We start from the raw sequence: 21,408 nt of genomic DNA, 5'->3' as shown, positions 1-21,408 counted from the left end.
TAACGCGCATCAGCAGCCTTTGCGGGTTATCAAAAATTGCTTGCATGCGCTTTAAGTACCATTTGGAGAAATGCAATGTGAAGAGCGGAGCTTAAAGAGCAGTTTATAAAAGGATCGATTTGTAATAAATGTGGCAGTAACTTGTAATAAGGCAGCTGCATTTGCAGACACCTTTCAGTTACGCGAAAATTTATAAATTTGAGAAGAATATTATACACTTATGACTACTGATGTCACAGTATACGATTATTTAATATCATACAGCATTTTGAGTTATAATTTTTTATAAACAGACATTTATTTCTTTATTACAACAATTTAGTGACGTAGACTATGTAACTAACTACTTTAATTTTTAACTAACTACTATGCTAAACTACTTAGCTTACTTTGACTGTGCTATGAGTGTAACTCTATTATAGCTTAGTCACAATTTTTGTAAGGCATTATATTATATTTTCGCGTTCACATATTCTTAACCATACTAATTACTATTTTACGAGTATATTTCGCGTTTTCACTTTTGTCTACAACTCGAAGTTATCTTCGTAATTGTCTTTGAACAGCAATAGCTGTTCGAGCGCGTCGACATAATCATCTTCCTCTAAGCCAGCTGCTTTATAACGATGCAGTTTGGCTATTTTCACACGTTTAGCCTCGCGATGCAGCGTTTCTAGCGTATCACCCAACTCGCTTGATGACTGTACCGCGGCTAGCGTCGGCACAGATACAACTTTCTCTTCTGGTTGCCTTTTTGTGGTTGGCGAGAGAAAACCCAATTTTGTCATTTCTTCGCCAAACATTTCATTTGGAAATGGTATACGCGTTGGCATAGCCATTGATACCGATGCCACATGTGACATACTCGCATGATTCGCACATTGCAAGTAAAGTTGAAACATTTCAGAGACGCTATCACATTTGTAAGCAGCCATGCGCATTTGTTCTTTAGCCTTCTCCAAAGGCTGTTTTAGACGTTCGCGTGTTATACCGCGTACGCACAACGTTTGTATTACATAATCGGTGCCTATGCTGCAGTTGGGTGTGAGTGATGTGAAAATCGGACCTTCAAATTGATCCAAACAATCAATGAGATCCTGTTTTTGTTGCATGGGGAATGGCAGTGTAAAAGCGGCAGCAGCCAATTTGCGTCCGTAATTATTTAAATCACCGCAGAAACCAGCTAGCGAGTAAGCGCTGGGCGCATTGCGCAGCCGATAACGCAATGAAATTGTATCCAAGTAGGCAGCGAGTACAGCAGAAGTTTGATACAAATTATCTGGCTGATAGGTAAGTGAACGCAGTTGACGCGCTGTGCCCAATTGTCGCCATACACGATCGCTTGTGCTGAGCGGTACAAACAGTGAAGCTTGTTCACTTAACTTGTGGAACGCCAATGCGCTGTTAACGACACGAATAGAGTCTGACATGGGTTCATCTGGCAATAGAAAATGTGGAAAGAAAAGTAGAATAATTGAGATTTTAAATTATTTTTTTATTGCATGTACCTGCATTTTCAAACGGCGTATTACGTGGTGAATAGACGGGTAAAGCAAAATTTGCTTTTCCATATTCATCATTGAGGTATTCCATGCATGCGGTGGCTAAGCCTGAGTAACCATTAAAGCAATCAAACAATGTTTGAAAGCCTTGCAGAAAGTCGCACTCTTCCACATATTGTCGTATTTTATCACAAAACTCATCTTCGAATTGCTCAGTTTTCCAAAGTTGTACACCACAGGCATAGGTATCGAAGGTTTGCTTCTCTGTACTATGTTTATAATCATTAACGATATTTACAGTTCGTGGATGATAGCGAGCATAAAGATAATCCGTCCACGTATCAACATTATCAGCCAAATCATAGTTTTTCTCTTGTATATCGATTACGGGATCTTCGAGATCCTTTTGGAAATCATGCTTACTAGCATGTGGTTGCTCTACCACTTCCACATCTGTGGACATGTTTTCCAGCTCCGCTTTAATTTTCTTTACATCATCAATTGATTCTACGCCTTCTGTTGTACGTTTTATACTATTTCCATATAGCTCACCTTCACGCGGAAGATGCTTTAGGGACCCATCTAAATCAACAAGCAATAGACGAGGTGTATATGTTACCTGTCTCTGTAAGTAACTAGAATTATATGTCATAAAAAATATATTTATGTACTCTGAACTTACATTTAAATTAACACCTTCCCTGTACAATACGTCGTGAGAAATTTCTGAAGGCGCATCTTCCGGATTATAGCTAAAGCTTGATTCCTAAAAATATATAGAAACCGTTATTTTTACAACTAAAACTGTTAATTGCATCGGTTGTCACACCTGTATATTCCACCAATGTGCTCCAATATAGTTTGCATAGTTGCCAAATTGTAATGTAACAATCTCACGTGTAGAGGACATGTTATATTACGTTTTAACTAATTTTTAACTGTTATTAACAAATTTACCGACTAAAATCTTCACATATGCACAATTAGTAAAAAATGCGACTCATTGAAACGCGGGATTTTATTTTTGTATTAGTCAGCTGACAGTTCAAGTGCTGCCAAATCACAAAGAGACTCGTAGAAATGGGCTTCTTCGCGTACAGTTGTGTGATAAATATTTAAGCAGCTTATATAGGAATATATATTGAATTATATAATACTATATTATGAAGTAACGGTTTTAATATAGTATTTGCTTTGGGTTTGATTAAAGAATTGCTTTCTTATATCTTACCTTACTTCATTTGGCTATAATTTGCGCAAATAAATAGACAATGACAAGGACGCTATTATCCAAAGAGTAACAAATAGCTTTCCAAAATAGTTGGCATATTAGAGCAGTAAGATATATGTAGCGTTTGCGCAAAAGCAATGAGAGAGAGCGAGTAAGATTGATTGATTAATTTTGAGGTATGCACCGCGACCTACGGTCTATTGTACCCTCCCCTAAGTCATATCGTGTCATCTAGGCCCAGCATATTGATAAATTCCAAAATTCTGCTGGGTGCTAGTGAGGCGATACAATCCCTGTGTGGAAACATGGATCCCAGGGCCTTGATTCTGCGTCTGCAGACTGCTGTGCAGTTCATCAGCAGATGTTCGGGGGTTTCCGGCTCTATGTCGCAGAACCGGCAGTTTGCAGAAGAGGCTATGCCCATGTTAAAGAGATGCTTCTTGAGCCTGCAGTGGCCGGTGTAGAACGCTACCAGTAGCCGGAATTTGTTTCTTGGGAGATTAATTATGGCATTGAACCGCTTGAGGTCGTAACCCCCCATTAGCAGTCTGGCATGGTGCATGCCCTGGAGTTGTTGCCAGTGTATCTCCCTGTCTGCTCTTTCCTCCCTGCGGAGGAGCTCTTTGATGGTATGTGGACCAACCGCTAAGTATGGTTCCGGCCCTACCATTCTTGTAGAGGCTGCAGAGCGAGCTAACTCGTCGGCTAGTTCGTTCCCAGCTATACCCCTATGGCCAGGCACCCAAATAAGTTGCACTTGGTTGTGCTCAGATAGGCTGTTCAGCCGTTCTATACACTCCATCACTAGGAGAGATCTGACCTCATAGGCATTGATCGCTCTTAGTGCCGACTGACGATCGCTGAGTATAGCGATACTTTTATTGCGATAGTTGCGCTGGAGATTTATTCCTACACACTGACTTATAGCATAGACCTCGGCTTGGAATATACTAGGGAAACTTCCCATGGGAATGGAGAGTTTGGTGCTTGGCCCAGCGACCCCTGCACCAATCCCCTCCTCCGTTTTCGACCCGTCGGTGTACCACTTGATGGTGCAACCCTTTAGCAGCAGGTCTAGCGCAGAGTCCTTCCACTCAGATTTGCTGCCAAGGGTTACTTGGAACTTCCTGCTGAAGTTTACTACTTTGGTAATGTTATACCTTGGGAGAAGGGCTAGTGGTATTTCCTCACTTAGCTCTTTCATCTGCTGGGATGAGATTACCTTCCCTTTGCCAGCTCCCTCTGCTGTCATTTGGAGCAGAGTTCGTTTGGCTGTCTGTTTGATTACCAGGTGTAGCGGTGAAAGTTCTAGCATGACCTCCAGTGCTGCGGTCGGACACGTTCGCATTGCTCCCGACGCGCAGATGCAGGCAAGTCTTTGCAGCTTCGACAGTTTAAGTCCTACCGAAGTCTGCGATGCTTTCGAACCCCACGATACCGCTCCATACGTGATAATCGGTCTCACAATCATGGTGTACATCCACCTGATAGTCCTTGGGGAGCACCCCCAGGATTTTCCAGCAAGTCGGTTGCACACCATGAGTGCTTTTGTAGCTTTGGTTAGGGTCTGGTCCACGTGCTGATTCCATCGCAGTGTGGAATCCAGCGTGAGTCCTAGATACTTGACCGTGCTGGACATCTCAACCACTCTGCCGTCCAGGGATATATTCCTGAGGCCCGGCAGTGACCTCCGTCTGGTGAAGGGAATGATTGTAGTTTTAGCGGGGTTGATGTTTAAGTCAACCCCCCTACACCACCCCTTTGCCAGTCCCAATCCCCTCTGAACGATATCGCAGAGTGTGTCTTCAAATTTTCCCCTAGCTAAGATAACAATGTCATCCGCATATCCCTGACAGCGGATTCCATTGCTAGTCAGCCGCTCAAGGAGGTCGTCTACAACTAGGCTCCAAAGTAGGGGGGATAGCACTCCGCCCTGTGGGCAACCTCTTGTTGTTCCCAGACGAATTTTAGTTTCTCCTACTGGTCGAATCTGGTCTCCTTATCTCCTTATTGTAGGTAGTTAGGCTGCATCTGTATTCCTCCCAGTTTCAGGTGCGCTTAGCCTTATTGAATAGCTTTTTCTCAGTACTGAGAGTTTACTTGACCACCAGGAGCAGTTACTGCTCTTGGCGACTGTCTTTAGGGGGCAGCTGCTATGATAGGCTTCTGTGATGGATTGGTTTAGGGCAGACAGTCTGCTCTCCAATCCAGAAGCCGTTGCGCTTCTATCCAGCTGCTCCCTACTGCTAACATTTGTTTTAAGCGAGTCCCTGAAAGCGGCCCAGTCCGTGTTCCTAGGGATACGCTTGGGAGGGAGTTGCCCGACACCCATCCCCAGCACGAATCTTATGATACGGTGATCCGACATGGAGGGTTCCGATGATACCCTCCATTGTGAGATCAGCCCCATCTCAGACTCGCTACTGAGAGTGATGTCAAGCACCTCCCTTCTGGCACTAGTTACAAAGGTGGGTTCGCACCCCACGTTTGCTATACTTAAATTATTACTAAATATAAACTCGATAAGAGACTCACCCCGTGTGTTGCAGTCCGTGCTGCCCCATTCGATGTGGTGGGCATTCGCATCGCAGCCCATGATGAGGGGCAGTTTATTCCGCCTGCAGTGCTCTACCAGGTTGCCGATTGCCTCTGGGGTGCTATCGGAGTCTCCCCCGGAAAATAGGCCGCTGCCACGACGAAGTTCGCTCCTTCGTCGTTCGTGGCTTGTACAGCAACCAGGTCCTGTGTTAGGAACTCTGAAATACAGAAAAAATCAATATCGTTCCTAAGTACTATGTAGGTTCTGGGTCTCTCACTTGAGAGGTCCCAAATTACCTTGTTTGACTTCATTTTGAGGCCCCTGACCTCTCCTTTTCTGACCCATGGCTCCTGGATCAGTAGTATGCCCAGACCATCGATCGTAAACCTGCTCGCGATAACCGCCGAGGCTGACGCCGCGTGGTGCAGGTTTACCTGGGCAACTTCTATTCGCGGACCCACTACAGGATTGGCTCCATGAGGAACTGGTCCTCATTCTCACCGTCATCCACCTGCATTTTTTCCCCTGCATCGCCCACGGTGGTCGGTTTAGGCCTAAATGGCCTCAGGACCACCGAGCTGAACCTATAGTTCAGACGGAACCTTCCTGACGAATTTGTACGATTCGTCATCTATGGAGAGGTTGAGCCTCCACCCTGAATCCTCCTCAGTGCTGCTGGTCACCCGCCAGGCCGATGTATTGAGGCCATCGTTCTGGTTGCGGATGAGCCCGAGAGCAAATTCGTAAGGCTTGCCTGCGCATCTGGGGAGGAATACCGTCATGCTATGCATGGGCGGAATTTCGTCCCCCTTTTTCGCGCAGAGGATGGGTCCATTCCAGCCTGCCAGCTTGGGAGCGATTTCCCGCAGCCAACAAGCCGACCTTTCATCCTTGCAGTCAACCTGCAATATGCCTCCCTTGAAATAAACCCCATGGAAGGAGGCTTTGTATCCAGACCCCCTGAATACCTCCTTCATGAGCAAATCTTGGAGCACGGTGAGCTCCTCCGACCCCAGCGTCTCCGCCGGGTAGTTCAGCGGCAGCACCGCCATACGAATGCCTTTGAGGGCATCCGCATACCTGCGCTGTCCCTCCGCTACCCGGGGGGGATTTGGGGCGGAGCGGTTGCCACCAGTCGCATGAGCCACGTTTCCCCTCTGCCGCTTGGTGTTGGGCGGTTCCTGTGGCGTCAGCTGTCCACTTTTTCGCTTCGCCGCTTGGGTGGTCGAGGGAGCTGCCCTTTCGCAACCTCGGCCTGCGGGCTGAGTTGCGTTTACTGGGCAGTGGCCTCGATTGTTGCCATTGCGTTTCCTAGTGGCCGCGGTATTTCCATCCTTTTGTTTTCCGGAAGCCGGGGAAGTGCTGTCACCTCTCACCCTGTTCCGCGCAAGGTCTTCTGCTACCTCCGGAGTTCTTCCCTCCTGGAGGTGCCTCAGGTACCACTTCAGGCTGGCACCGCTCATACCTTTTCTCCTGGGATCGTCCTGTCCTCCCGGACATCCCGTTGGTGGCAGGGGGGGTAGTCTGCCTCCCCTCTTCCTTTTCCGTTTAAGAGCCCCACCGGAGGTCGCCCGTTGCGACTCCTCTGCATCCGAGCAGTTGCTCCTGCTCGAGAGAGTCTCCGTGGGGTTCTCTTTTGCTTTTTCCGCAACGGCCGCAGTCGAAATCGCCTGCTGAACGCCGCTGCACGAGGGCATGTCATCGTCGTCGTCCCTGGCATGCTCCTCGAACAGCGCTCACTCCTCTGGCGAAAGGGCGTCCAGGAAGCTGAACTTTCGTTTAGCCCCTAATTCGCCCTTACCTGCACCGCTGCCCTTGTCGTTGCCGTTTTCCATGGTCATTAGCTGTTGTTGTTGCCGAGATCCGTTTGATTTTGTTGTTGTTTGGTTTTTATTTTTGTTGTTCATCTTGTTCGTACAGCTTTCTGTAAGGGGAACAAAGAGTCCGCCGCGCCAGAGCCCCTTGACGCGGTAAGGCCACCGTTACTTCCCAATGCGGCCCGGTGTTGGGAAGGCTCCGTTAGAATACAGCCGAAAAAAAAGCATTAATTACGGATAACCTATCGGTAACCAGTTAGTTAACTTTTCGCGTCTTCTAGTGGCTTATTATATAAAAGGTATTAATTTAAGCGTTTTTCAATTATTATCATAGCGTACTGATTCTTGGTTATTTTGCAAAATAAGGCATAAAAACCAGATTTTATAGTTTTTTAGAATTATTTATGACATTTGTATTTCTATTTTGGTTTTTATTCGTAATTTTTCGCTCCGGTTTCTATGTAATCACTAACTGTACAATATAGAATCAACTTTACGCTAAATGCGTTATTTTTCAATTTCTTAAAAGCAGTGACGTTAAGGAATTAATATATAACCGCTAAACAATGAGATATAGCCATTTTTGAACCGTTTTTAATATTTTCATTATTTTATTTAGCTTATATACATATGTATAACAATTTTGAGTTTGGTTATTCCACTATAGATTATTCATATGGCTTTTAAGGAACTATCATACTTTTAAAGTATTCAAAACAGTTGTATATAAAGAAATGTATATATACAAATTCAAAAATTTATATACATAAAAAATACTTTTTTACTAACCAAGTATAATAGCCGTTTAAGATTCCAAATATCCTTAGGTTTTGAACATAATAATTTAAAATTTACATATACATATATACGTATGTATTAATAGAGCCTGTATCCCATACAAGAACGTAAATATATCGAAAATTTTCCCACATTTTTGATCTCTTGAAATATTTATTGTTAATTGATATTTTGACACTCCAACCATGGATAATCCATGTCTCCAACGCTTGGCGAATCGAAGAAACTTATGTATATAATTTTGGAGTATTCAAGCAATTGCAAATTTGTATAGTTTCTTTGCAAGTTATTTCTTTTCATCATTCAACTTCAAAGAGAGATAGATATTCCATATGAGGGATATAAATTGTGCATATAATACTTGATAATGAAGTGGAACTACGGAAAAGTTAATTACTTGCGCAGCAGGCCAAAGCATGTAATTTCGTGACAAAATCGTAAAGTAGTCATTCTTGAAACGGTCTTGAATTGTTGGTATGCTTTCACCGTTGATAAGACCAAAGATGCCTATTAAACTAGCAATGAATGATGGAGCAAAACATGCTTGATCCAATGCCATTTTCTTTAACGCTCGTTTGAGTGGTGGAGCCCCTTTTGGCACTATTTTATCTAATGTTCCGTACCATACTTTTAACATTGGACCGACATAGACAACACCCACAGCACCGAATTTCAACATTCGATTTACATCCAAGTTTTTCAGCTCACGTTTTTCCACAAATGTTTGGCAAATTGCATCTCCGGAGGCCATAATTACTCCCACTCGGAGACCTTCGGAAATCAGTGCGCGTATAGACGTCGGCATAGCGAAAAATCTTATATGCTAATAATTTTAAATTTTAAAAGTTATGTTGTGTATGAAGTAAATAAAAAAATTTCTACCGGTAAAATTTTTATTGATATAAAAAGGTAAATAAAAACACATGTGATTATGTTTATAAATGGAGGGGTTAATTGGAAACACTTTTTGGGCAAATGTTTGATTTGGAAGCACAGCTAAAATAATGCTATATTTACATAGGTTGTTGTTGCAAAGGAATAGAAAATAAAATTTTATTAGTGCAACAACTCGTAAATTTAATAAGATTTATATATTCAGAAGATTGGTGATTTGACAATTTTTGTTAAAAAAGTTGCGCTTCGAAAAAATTGTTAACTGCCAAGAGTAAATCCAACCTAATTATCTAATATCAAAACTTTTTAGCACTTATACGATTAAAAAGATGGGCAACATTGTAAATCTCGTTCATATGTTTTAGGCAACAACGTGTGTGCGATTTCTTACATTTACAGATTTAAATAGTTATTAAAAAATATAAGTAGTTTGTTTATTTATTTTTTAAAATTAATTAAAATAAATTAGCCACACAATGGAGATTGGAAAAAAAGTTCTCCAGTTTCATGAAATGGAGTTGGATGAACGCCTACTGAAGGTACGTAATCCAAAAGATTTTAATCGCTATAAAGACAATTTATATCCTTATTGTAGGCTATTTCGAAAATGGGTTGGCTTCAGCCAACGCTTATTCAAGAAGCAGCCATACCTTTATTGTTGGAAGGAAAAGATGTGGTAGTGCGTGCCCGTACTGGTTCTGGAAAAACTGCCGCATTTGCTTTACCGCTTTTACAAAAGCTACTAAATTCAAAATTAAATGCATCAGAACAATATACCAGCGCACTAGTGCTGTCACCCAGTAAAGAGTTATGCCAGCAAACACGTACTGCAATGGAACAAATGGCCGATAAATGTGGCAAAGTAGTTCGTATTGTAGATCTTTCCTCCAGTGATGTTGTCGCACAACGACATGTGCTCTCAGAGCGTCCTGATGTGGTCATATCAACACCAGCTAAAGTACTGGCACACGTACAGTCAAGTGCTTTGGATTTGAGAAAAATTGAAATGCTTGTGGTGGATGAAGCAGATTTGGTATTTTCTTTCGGCTTTGAGAAGGATTTTAAAAAGCTTGTTGAATATCTGCCGCCAATTTATCAAGTAATTAAAGAAAGTGTAATATATAAGTATGTTTTTCTTAAAAAATTACATATTTTAGGCAGTACTTGTATCCGCTACTTTATCAGATGATGTGATGAATATGAAAAATATTGTGCTACACAATCCAGTTGTACTGAAATTAGAAGAACCTGATCTAGTACCAGAAAGTCAACTTACACATCAACGCATATCAGCGGAAGAAAACGACAAGCCAGCGATATTGTATGCATTATTGAAACTACGTTTGATACGTGGCAAAAACGTAATTTTCGTAAACTCTGTGGACCGTTGCTATAAGTAAGTTATTTGTTTAGGGTTTTGTTTTTTTTACTTAAGCATGATGAATTTTTAGTATTACAAATGAATGCGCAGCTTCTCTCGAGAATTTGGCGTATATATGACTTATTTGTCTAATCTTCTCTCTGATACGAGTCTTAGCTTATGTCTTTTGCTTTGTCGCTTTTGAAAAATCGAATATAATCTAATTATTTCTGCTGTAGACTCAAACTATTTCTGGAACAGTTTAAAATAAAATCCTGCGTACTCAATTCGGAACTGCCAACAAAAATTCGTATACATACCATTAATCAGTTCAACCAGGGTATATACGATCTTATAATTGCATCTGACGAGCGCATGTTGGAGAATCCTGGCCGCAACAAAAGCGATCGCGAATCGGGTGCCTCGCGTGGTATAGACTTTCAATGCGTTTCGAATGTAATCAACTTTGATTTCCCAATCGATATCAACTCGTACATACATCGAGCAGGACGTACGGCGCGTGGCACAAATAAAGGCACTGTCTTATCATTAGTTAGCTTGAAGGATAAAGAGGTGAATGATGCTGTAGAAGAGCGTTTGCGTAGCGGCTACATGAGCGAAGAGCAAGTCATCAAGTAAGAATAGTTGATATAAATATTTAATGTGTGTCGAAATTTATTTTTGTTAACGTCCGTTTCGTTTTTGTTATTGTTTCTAGAAATTATCAATTCAAATTGGAAGAAGTCGAGCCATTTAGATATCGCGCACAAGATGCTTGGCGCGCAATCACACGCATTGCTGTGCACGAGGCACGTTTGCGTGAAATCAGAATAGAAATTTTCAATAGTGAGAAACTGAAAGGCTTCTTCAATGAAAACACGAGAGATCTGCAAGTACTCCGCCATGATAAGCCGCTGAAGACGGTGAAAGTGCAACCACATCTTTCACATGTGCCAGAGTATATCGTGCCTAAGGCACTTAAGCGTATGGCAACAACAGCATTAACACGCGCTCCCAAGCAGTCTCGCGGTTATCACTCCACGGCGAAAGCGGCTTACGAGAGCCAAAAGGATAATCCATTATTATGCAGCGAAATCGATTATGGACGCAAGCGCAGTGCCGGTAGAAGAAAATGATAATATTTTAATATTTTTTTAAGTTTTAGCTATAATATATAATGAAATGCATTAAATAAAAAACTAATTGTTGCTTGATCTTTTCAATTATATACTTGTATATAGTATGTAGGTTTTATTCAGAAAATGTATATATACAGTTGTTTATCTTAAATATAAGCAAGTAAATATGAATTTATGTAAGCATTTGTTATCACTTAACGAAAACATTTCTAAATACTTTGTACGTTAATTCTACGTATGTTGCTTTTTTTTTATAAAATTTCGTAACGCGAAATTAGCCTGGTTTTTGCATTAAACTCCATAAATAAAGCAGACTAATTTAAGCTAATAATGCTTTAGCGGCTTCAACTAAGTGCCTACACAGTAGAAGAAACTTAAATCGAGTTATGGACGAGCTAAAAAGATTGTAATTAAAATTCTGCGTTTTTATGAAGCTAAAAATTGATTTTTGAGATAATTTAAGTATACGAACTACTTTCGAAGCCAAGTATTATTTACACCTGAAATCTGTATTCCCTTTGGTTTCAGGGTTTTAGGTTGTCGAGTAGTAATAAATAATGTTTTCTTTTCTTCTTTTTCATTGCAATTACTTTCAAAAGGCGTATTACGCACTTAAAGCTTATTTGCTTTGTACTTTGACCGCCCAAACAACCCTTTATTCAAACGAGTTTTCGGCGCCGTGGCGGCAGCCTTGATGTGCCAACTAACGACACATTTGCACCGGCTTGCAACATGCCACCCGCAGGCAATTGCAAGTGTTGTACCATTAACTGCGGTTGTTTTTGTAACAGACTTTCTGCCGCCAAACGTTGCTGATGTTGTTGTTCATGGTTATCGTCGTCATCATCTGAGATCAATGAAATGCTTAAATCGCTGGATAATTTTAAAGATATGGGCGGCGGATTGGGAGAGACCATTGGTGGCGTATCCACTAGTTGTCCTTTACGTCGTACTGGCGCTAGCTTTTGCTGGCCATTTGCAAACTCCGATATACCACAGGAGGCTAGCCCTTCACGCAGTTTTGTTAATGATAACTCATAAGTACGATTAGCAATAACCGTATGCACTGTAGTCTCATCGGGTAGCATAGGAAATAATTCAGTGTCATTGGGCTTGAGACAAGTGGCTCCGGCTGTTGATGAGCGTGGCACAATCGATACGGTAACTTCTTCATCAACTTGTGCACTGTACGGTGTTAAAAGTGTGGGGTATGACGGATTCGATTTAGTAGGTGAAGGCGGTTGTACAAGTTGTAAATTGTTTGTGGATGTGGGTGATATAGTTGTAGTTTGCGGCACTGTTTCAGTTGCAACCGTTAATGCTGACGTAAACACATTATTTGTAGAGGATTCAGCGAGAGGCTCTACCAGGGATATATCGATATCACTTTCATCACTTAGAATTATGCTCTCATTATTGACAATAACGGGTTGTTTATGGCGTTTCGGCTGTTGCGATTTACGTTTACGTTTAACACGTCGTGGCATAGGCGCTACTGAAGCAACTGGTGGTGGCGCAGGCGGGTTTTGTAAATTCTGCACAGGAATAAGCGTTATATTCGGCACTTTTGATACTTCTATAGCGTGGTTGGGGAAAGCGTAGACTTGCGTAAATAGTTGTTTGGGTGCTGAATGTACGTTCGAAATTGGAACGAGTGGTGGTGGGCCATCGGAAATTGTCATTGATGAACATTTTGATATAACAATTGGTTTTGCTTCAGTTGCCGTCACGTCCCTATTATTATTTTCTATCGGCTTTTCATCTTCATCCGATAATAGGTCAATAGTTACGTCTGCACGTAAATCACATAAAACATGTTTGCGGCGCTCAGTCTTTTTTCGTTGCAATAGGTGATGCTGCTTGAAGCCTGCCGCCGCCAACAAAGCTTTGGCCCAACGGAGACGTTTCTGTCGCAGACGTTTGTTGTCGAAAAGTGATGGTGAGATGTAAAAGGGACCGGAATGTTTTTGAGATGCATTTTGTGGTTTATTGTTGCTATTAGGCGTAACTGCTTCTATTTTGTTTTGCTTTAATAAAATTGCTAAAAAAAAAAATATATACATATACACATTAATATTCCGTTCAATTTAGTCGTCGGCGAGGTTATTTTAAAAAGTAAACAAACCATTTGTGGCATCCATTTTGACTTTTTTACTAAATTTACAATAAATAATTTATCTTGTAAGGAATGTTGTTATAATAACTTGCAATAGTTATTATTACTCGAAGGTACAGTCCTTTTTTGCAACTTGCATAATTTTGCATTTCAACCCAATTCACATATTTCTTTCTGTCGACAATGCATTTTCACATAAACAAATATATTTTTATTTGACAACCAATTATGCGCTTTATTTATAAATATTATACTGTTTAATAAATAGTAATAGTATTGAAAATATAAAATATTGTAAACAATTGCAGTATTTGTGTTTATTTTGTTCTTTTTTTCTTAGCTAAATGAAACGCATTAGGGTTGCTTTCTGCTTATATTTGTGGAAATGACAACAACCACTTGATTTCATCGAGCAACACTGTGTTCTTTAGTGTTACCAGACTTATTGATAAGTATACGAAATTTTTTTAAAGTAATTAAGAAGCCAATATAATTTTATTGAAATCATGTTAGGTAAATTATTTACCCTACTCCCTGTAGAGTTACATTTTTTTCTTCGAATTGTAAATAAATGTATAATATCTCAAGAATGTTATGAAAGTAGGTTTTTTTTGGTGTTCAAAACTTCAAAGTTCACGTTTTCACTCCCGTTTTCAAAGTTGATGCCCCTTATAACTTCAAAATTCGGGTTGCAACTTTTAATACAATTTCTATGCATATTCCAATAACAAATTAACCGATTTATACGCAAAAAATTCAGTTTTTCCTTCAAAGTGTTCCCAAAAAGTGAAAAATGTTAAATTTCAAAAAACCCCAAACGTTATAGTGGCTAAAGCGATTATCTAACGATATAATTTTGATTTTTTGATTTCAGATGATCCAACACTGAGTTATGCAGGACACCGCAAACCTACTTTTTTCCAAGATGCTCCAGAATAATAATTTTAAGAATTATAATGTATATATTGACGTTTAACATCTCAATTCAATAGCATGTGTGCTATTGTGATTGCAGATAAAATTAGTACGCCAACTAGGGAAAAAACGACTTGGTGTGAACACGTTTATTGGTTATTCAAACTAGCGTTGCCAATGGTAAAAACACAAATCATATCAGTCACCTTAAATTTCGATCGATCTAGTTTCAACGCCGGCTGTTTGAGTAAAATTGTGCGCTTTCTTCCGTATCCGGTTTTATATATTTAGAAAAACTCACTTAATGTTATTTACAAATATACTGGTACGTAAAATATATACTATAAATGTAAACCGATTTTTATGTAAACACAAAATACCTAACATTTTCATCATCATTTGTTTCTTTGTTTTTAACAATAAAAGTTCGTAATTGAAAGCAGAATTAGTTGTTTTAATTGTTGCCATTGTATTAACGGCCTTTAGTATAAACGCATTGTTATTCTTCCTTTCCTTTTTTTGTTCGTTAATTTGACAGGCAGCAACTTTCGCGCAATGTGCACATCTCAATAATTGCATTAAAATTTCAAATAATTATCGAAAATAAAGTGTAAATAAGTTTATTTCTTCATAAATTAATGAAATAATGTCAAGCAGTGTTTTACAGTGTCGCAAAGTGAAAATTTTGTGTAAAGTGTTTATATTAGTGAATAGCGTTTGCACTCTATACGCAGTAACTTTTGGTGCTTATGGTAGTAATCAAATTTCTTAATTATAAAAATGCATGAAAATAAAGTATGTAAGTGTAAGTGAGTGTGTATGTCATAAATACTTAGGTGAAATAATAACGTTTTTGATATAATTGTTTTCTATAATAAAATCAAGCCAGTTGTATATTTTTTAAAAGTGTGATAATAATGGGTGCTGCTCCCATGTTTATGAAAATGCTTTTACCAATCGGTTATGTATTGTCAATTTCCGCTGCTGTCTAATTAATTGTCAAGGTAGGTTTAAATTTAACAACAATTTTTAAACCTTTTTGATTTAAAAATCTATCTTCACGAAATTCGGCATGGATTATTGCCTAAGGCAACGATGTAAGCTCCCAAGAAATTGTTCCGATTGGATCACTATTGCATATAGTTAACATACAAACTAAACGATCGGAACCAAGTGATTGTATGAAAATTGGTAAGCTTTTTCATTTGATGATATATCTTCACGAATTTCGGGATGGATTATTGCCTGTACGTTCAGGGGTTTGACTAGAAACCATTAACCGATCAAACTTCTTTTACAGAACATTTTGTACTTGTGAAGGGTATTATATATATTAGGTAAAGTAAAAAGTTCGTTCGGTTTTTTATTGATTTTTCAAAAGATGATAACTTTGTGTACATTTGTCCGATTTAAGTCAAATATGCGCCGTTTTGTTCGTAAACTTGTTGCCAACGAGATGCCAACCTCATTATACCCCTCTCGTAGAAGACTGCGTCCCAATTGCCAAAAAACTCGGAGAGCCAATTTTCACAGGCCTCCCTTGAGGCCAACTTCTTACCATTAAGCGCGTTCGCCATGGACAGGAAAAGATGGTACTCACTTGGTGCCAGGTCCGGACTAGAAGGTGGGTGCATTAGAACCTCCCATCCGAGCTCCAGGAGCTTCTGGCGAGTCACCAAAGACGTGTGTGGCCTGGCGTTTTCCTGATGGAACCCAATTCGGCCTCTGTTGATCAAAGATGGCCTCTTCTGGATGAGTGCTGCCTTCAAGCGGTCCAGTTGTTGGCAGTAGAGGGCCGAATTGAGCGTTTGGCCATAGGGGAGCAACTCGCAGTAGATGATTCCTTGCCCATCCCACCAGACACACAGCAAAACCTTCCTGGCCGTCAATCAGGTCTTTGGCCACCATCTGGGTTTGCGCTCGATGTTGTCATAAGTGACCCATTTTTCATCGCCAGTCACAATCAGCTTCAGAAACAGGTCGATTTTGTTGCGATTCTGCAACGATTTGCAGATGGAAATTCGGTCCATCATGTTTTTTGCGTTAGTTCGTGTGACACCCAAACATCGAGCTCCCTTTTGAATCCAAGGTTATGCAAATGGTTCCAAACGGTTTTCTGGCTTATCTTTAGTTCCTCAGCAATTAAATAAGTTCTCACGTGACGGTCTGTTTCCACTATTTCCATGATTTTATCGCAATTTTCGACGACAGGCCTCCCGACGCGTGGTGCATCTTTGACATCGAAATTACCGGAACGGAACCTAGCAAATCACTTTTGTGCTACACGTTCGTTTACAGTATCGGGCCCATAAACTAAACTAATGTTTTCAGACGCTTTGGCTGCTTTTTCGCTTTGATCGAAGAAAAATTGTAAAATATAGCGAATTTTCTCTTTGTTGGTGTCCATCTTTGACGAGCGCTCACAACGAACTGAGTAAATCAATCGAAAAACTGTCAAAGACAAACTTTTAGCGCGAATAAACACGTTTTCAGTGCCGTATAGTATGACATGGTGCGACACGGAACACTAGTACAGTGACAGGCTAGTGGTGTCATGATCACATTTAAATAAAATGCTACTAAAACATAACTTTATTTGTTACGTGTATTTCTAGATTAAAAAAATATTATAGGAGAAATATTCATCCTCCATTCATTGGATGAGACCCCTCATGACGCTGTTTGACCTGACCCTAACTATGATGCTGATCAACAGATCCTTGTTTTTTAGAAATTAGAGATGACAACATTTTTGTATAGACGATAATAATGTCATAGAAATATAACCACTATTACTATGTTCGCACCGAATTGAAAACCTCTTGAAAACATAATTTGTGGATTGTGGAACCAAAGTCGTTCTGACCGATATTGTGTGTTTTCGATGAGTTTTCATTGACAGTTCACACATCTATTTGTTTACATTTGTTATGTATCCTACAAGAACAGTGACGGTCATCTGCGCAGAACAAAGTTTTTATCATATTCTTAACAAACGTAAACAAACGTATGCGTGTGAGTTTGCATCTCTCTTTAGCACATGGGTATACGGAATTGATTCACTATATATCTATAATGCTCACTCTCATGTCTTTTTCTGAGTCATTGCTGACCATAAATCCGTCATAGCTGAAAATTGTCAGTTATGACTGAAACGCTATCAGAGTTGAAAAATTCTTTTGCGCAGTAGATAATATAATTTTTATTTCTTTAATAAATTTCAAATTTGATCGAAGAAAAATTGTAAAATATAGCGAATTTTCTCTTTGTTGGTGTCCATCTTTGACGAGCGCTCACAACGAACTGAGTAAATCAATCGAAAAACTGTCAATGAAAAACTTTTAGCGCGGCGTTTTCAGCGCCGTATAGTATGACATGATGCGACACGTAACACTAGTACAATGGACAATAACGCCATCTCTTAGATAAAAGCCGAACGAGCTTTTTACTTGACCTAATATATATGAATAAACAACAGCATTGTTAGTCATTTAACTGAAAACCATTAAACGAGTTAAGTAGACTTTTCAAATATATAGTCAAGTGTCCGGCGATCATTGGCTAGTGGTGTCATGATCACATTTAAATAAAATGCTACTAAAACATAACTTTATTTGTTACGTGTGTTTCTAGATTAAAAAAATTATATAGGAGAAATATTCATCCTCCATTCATTGGATGAAACCCCCCATGACGCTGTTTGACCTGACCCTAATTATGATGCTGATCAACAGATCCTTGTTTTTTAGAAATTAGAGATGACAACATTTTTGTATAGACGATAATAATGTCATAGGAATATAACCACTATTACTATGTTCGCACCGAATTGAAATCCTCTTGAAAACACAATTTGTGGATTGTGGAACCAAAGTCGTTCTGACCGATATTGTGTGTTTTCGATGAGTTTTCATTGACAGTTCACACATCTATTTGTTTACATTTGTTATGTATCCTACAAGAACAGTGACGGTCATCTGCGCAGAACAAAGTTTTTATCATATTCTTAACAAACGTAAACAAACGTATGCGTGTGAGTTTGCATCTCTCTTTAGCACATGGGTATACGGAATTGATTCACTATATATCTATACTGCTCACTCTCATGTCTTTTTCTGAGTCATTGCTGACCATAAATCCGTCATAGCTGAAAATTGTCAGTTATGACTGAAACGCTATCAGAGTTGAAAAATTCTTTTGCGCAGTAGATAATATAATTTTTATTTCTTTAATAAATTTCAAATTTGATCGAAGAAAAATTGTAAAATATAGCGAATTTTCTCTTTGTTGGTGTCCATCTTTGACGAGCGCTCACAACGAACTGAGTAAATCAATCGAAAAACTGTCAATGAAAAACTTTTAGCGCGGCGTTTTCAGCGCCGTATAGTATGACATGATGCGACACGTAACACTAGTACAATGGACAATAACGCCATCTCTTAGATAAAAGCCGAACGAGCTTTTTACTTGACCTAATATATATGAATAAACAACAGCATTGTTAGTCATTTAACTGAAAACCATTAAACGAGTTAAGTAGACTTTTCAAATATATAGTCAAGTGTCCGGCGATCATTGGCTAGTGGTGTCATGATCACATTTAAATAAAATGCTACTAAAACATAACTTTATTTGTTACGTGTATTTCTAGATTAAAAAAATTATATAGGAGAAATATTCATCCTCCATTCATTGGATGAAACCCCCCATGACGCTGTTTGACCTGACCCTAATTATGATGCTGATCAACAGATCCTTGTTTTTTAGAAATTAGAGATGACAACATTTTTGTATAGACGATAATAATGTCATAGGAATATAACCACTATTACTATGTTCGCACCGAATTGAAATCCTCTTGAAAACACAATTTGTGGATTGTGGAACCAAAGTCGTTCTGACCGATATTGTGTGTTTTCGATGAGTTTTCATTGACAGTTCACACATCTATTTGTTTACATTTGTTATGTATCCTACAAGAACAGTGACGGTCATCTGCGCAGAACAAAGTTTTTATCATATTCTTAACAAACGTAAACAAACGTATGCGTGTGAGTTTGCATCTCTCTTTAGCACATGGGTATACGGAATTGATTCACTATATATCTATACTGCTCACTCTCATGTCTTTTTCTGAGTCATTGCTGACCATAAATCCGTCATAGCTGAAAATTGTCAGTTATGACTGAAACGCTATCAGAGTTGAAAAATTCTTTTGCGCAGTAGATAATATAATTTTTATTTCTTTAATAAATTTCAAATTTGATCGAAGAAAAATTGTAAAATATAGCGAATTTTCTCTTTGTTGGTGTCCATCTTTGACGAGCGCTCACAACGAACTGAGTAAATCAATCGAAAAACTGTCAATGAAAAACTTTTAGCGCGGCGTTTTCAGCGCCGTATAGTATGACATGATGCGACACGTAACACTAGTACAATGGACAATAACGCCATCTCTTAGATAAAAGCCGAACGAGCTTTTTACTTGACCTAATATATATGAATAAACAACAGCATTGTTAGTCATTTAACTGAAAACCATTAAACGAGTTAAGTAGACTTTTCAAATATATAGTCAAGTGTCCGGCGATCATTGGCTAGTGGTGTCATGATCACATTTAAATAAAATGCTACTAAAACATAACTTTATTTGTTACGTGTATTTCTAGATTAAAAAAATTATATAGGAGAAATATTCATCCTCCATTCATTGGATGAAACCCCCCATGACGCTGTTTGACCTGACCCTAATTATGATGCTGATCAACAGATCCTTGTTTTTTAGAAATTAGAGATGACAACATTTTTGTATAGACGATAATAATGTCATAGGAATATAACCACTATTACTATGTTCGCACCGAATTGAAATCCTCTTGAAAACACAATTTGTGGATTGTGGAACCAAAGTCGTTCTGACCGATATTGTGTGTTTTCGATGAGTTTTCATTGACAGTTCACACATCTATTTGTTTACATTTGTTATGTATCCTACAAGAACAGTGACGGTCATCTGCGCAGAACAAAGTTTTTATCATATTCTTAACAAACGTAAACAAACGTATGCGTGTGAGTTTGCATCTCTCTTTAGCACATGGGTATACGGAATTGATTCACTATATATCTATACTGCTCACTCTCATGTCTTTTTCTGAGTCATTGCTGACCATAAATCCGTCATAGCTGAAAATTGTCAGTTATGACTGAAACGCTATCAGAGTTGAAAAATTCTTTTGCGCAGTAGATAATATAATTTTTATTTCTTTAATAAATTTCAAATTTTTAATCAAAATTAGTTATAATAATATACTTAAATATAAAAAGGAATGCAACAAAAAATATAATAAAATATGAAAATATAAAAATAAATTTGATGCCATCTCCTCCTCTCAATAGCTCTGCGTACGTCTTTCTCCAATCAGTGGATAGTTCTGAATTTAAAAATGCAAATGTAAATTAACAGTACTGACATATTAAATGTGAGTGTATTGGTGAAACCATCAGCAGTTTCTTGTAGGGTACGTTTAGGCCAATTATGGAATGTAAACAAATTGTCAACTGGCATTTAGGGCTGGCAAAATATGTCTTCTAATAATATCGATTAAACTATGTAAGTTTTCAAGGGATTTTCAGCGAAAACTGTGTTTTCGTTTGACAGATTTTGTATGGATGAAAACCCAAGTTTTCTCGCGAAAACCTCTTTTGTCTATGAAAACACGAATTTTGTGTCGGTGCGAACATAGTATATATCATTTATAAGTTTCTTTCGGAGTTATTGAGTTTTGCGGCTGGAACTGTTCTCTTTTGCGGTTCGCTTAAGGATATCATTTAAAAAGTTTGGTATCAAACGATTCGATGAGGTCTTTGCCGATTTTGCTGGGGATTTTGTATTTCATATAGCTGTAAATTTTCTCATTTAATATTAACCCAATGCTGTCGAAAGCTATAAAGTTAACAAGGTCAGTACATAGGGGTATCGACACGTTTATCTTAGGTCTTTTTGCTGAATCTTTCAAGTAAGTCACATTTACAAGGCTTTGATGGAATCTTGTATTTGAAATAACATTATAACCCATGTTAATACTGCAGTATGTGGA

The 21,408-nt window shown here is 38.9% G+C and overlaps 5 protein-coding genes across 7 annotated transcripts; 1 reads left to right on the top strand and 4 right to left on the bottom strand.

Annotated features, from left to right (window-relative positions):
- Positions 1-266: 266 nt before the first annotated feature.
- Positions 267-2,560, bottom strand: mst (misato mitochondrial distribution and morphology regulator). 2 transcript variants are annotated; one of them, XM_014236097.3, is made up of 4 exons: positions 2,332-2,560; positions 2,185-2,268; positions 1,509-2,127; positions 267-1,438 (listed from the first exon to the last, which is right to left on the bottom strand). In XM_014236097.3, exons 1-4 carry the CDS (start codon positions 2,410-2,412, stop codon positions 528-530), a joined length of 1,695 nt encoding a protein of 564 aa, XP_014091572.2. In that variant the 5' UTR covers positions 2,413-2,560; the 3' UTR covers positions 267-527. The 2 variants fall into 2 exon arrangements, with proteins under 2 accessions (XP_014091572.2, XP_036221709.2); XM_036365816.2 differs by lacking the exon at positions 2,332-2,560 and having other exon boundaries at positions 1,509-2,137.
- Positions 2,561-2,711: 151 nt separating this feature from the next.
- LOC138857593 (uncharacterized) lies at positions 2,712-7,428 on the bottom strand. Of its 2 annotated transcripts, none has more exons than XM_070110628.1 (2): positions 5,569-7,428; positions 2,712-5,489 (listed from the first exon to the last, which is right to left on the bottom strand). In XM_070110628.1, exon 1 carries the CDS (start codon positions 6,967-6,969, stop codon positions 5,857-5,859), a length of 1,113 nt encoding a protein of 370 aa, XP_069966729.1. In that variant the 5' UTR covers positions 6,970-7,428; the 3' UTR covers positions 2,712-5,489; positions 5,569-5,856. The 2 variants fall into 2 exon arrangements, with proteins under 2 accessions (XP_069966729.1, XP_069966728.1); XM_070110627.1 differs by having other exon boundaries at positions 5,569-7,411.
- Positions 7,429-7,669: 241 nt separating this feature from the next.
- Mpv17 (Mitochondrial inner membrane protein MPV17) lies at positions 7,670-8,822 on the bottom strand. The gene has a single exon (XM_014236102.3). The coding sequence runs from the start codon at positions 8,690-8,692 to the stop codon at positions 8,174-8,176; it is 519 nt and encodes a 172-aa protein (XP_014091577.3). The 5' UTR covers positions 8,693-8,822; the 3' UTR covers positions 7,670-8,173.
- A 307-nt stretch (positions 8,823-9,129) lies between these two features.
- Positions 9,130-11,455, top strand: Ddx56 (putative ATP-dependent RNA helicase DDX56). Its single transcript, XM_014236104.3, has 5 exons — positions 9,130-9,320; positions 9,377-9,880; positions 9,939-10,177; positions 10,381-10,776; positions 10,860-11,455. The coding sequence occupies exons 1-5, from the start codon at positions 9,258-9,260 to the stop codon at positions 11,275-11,277; spliced, it is 1,620 nt and encodes a 539-aa protein (XP_014091579.2). The 5' UTR covers positions 9,130-9,257; the 3' UTR covers positions 11,278-11,455.
- Positions 11,456-11,721: 266 nt separating this feature from the next.
- a6 lies at positions 11,722-13,747 on the bottom strand. The gene is made up of 2 exons (XM_014236105.3): positions 13,406-13,747; positions 11,722-13,321 (listed from the first exon to the last, which is right to left on the bottom strand). The coding sequence occupies exons 1-2, from the start codon at positions 13,419-13,421 to the stop codon at positions 11,940-11,942; spliced, it is 1,398 nt and encodes a 465-aa protein (XP_014091580.3). The 5' UTR covers positions 13,422-13,747; the 3' UTR covers positions 11,722-11,939.
- Between the last annotated feature and the right edge of the window lie 7,661 nt (positions 13,748-21,408).

This window comes from Bactrocera oleae, chromosome 5 (genome assembly GCF_042242935.1).
Source record: "Bactrocera oleae isolate idBacOlea1 chromosome 5, idBacOlea1, whole genome shotgun sequence".
Lineage (NCBI taxonomy): Eukaryota > Metazoa > Arthropoda > Insecta > Diptera > Tephritidae > Bactrocera > Bactrocera oleae.
This window is presented reverse-complemented; position numbering and strand designations above follow the sequence as displayed.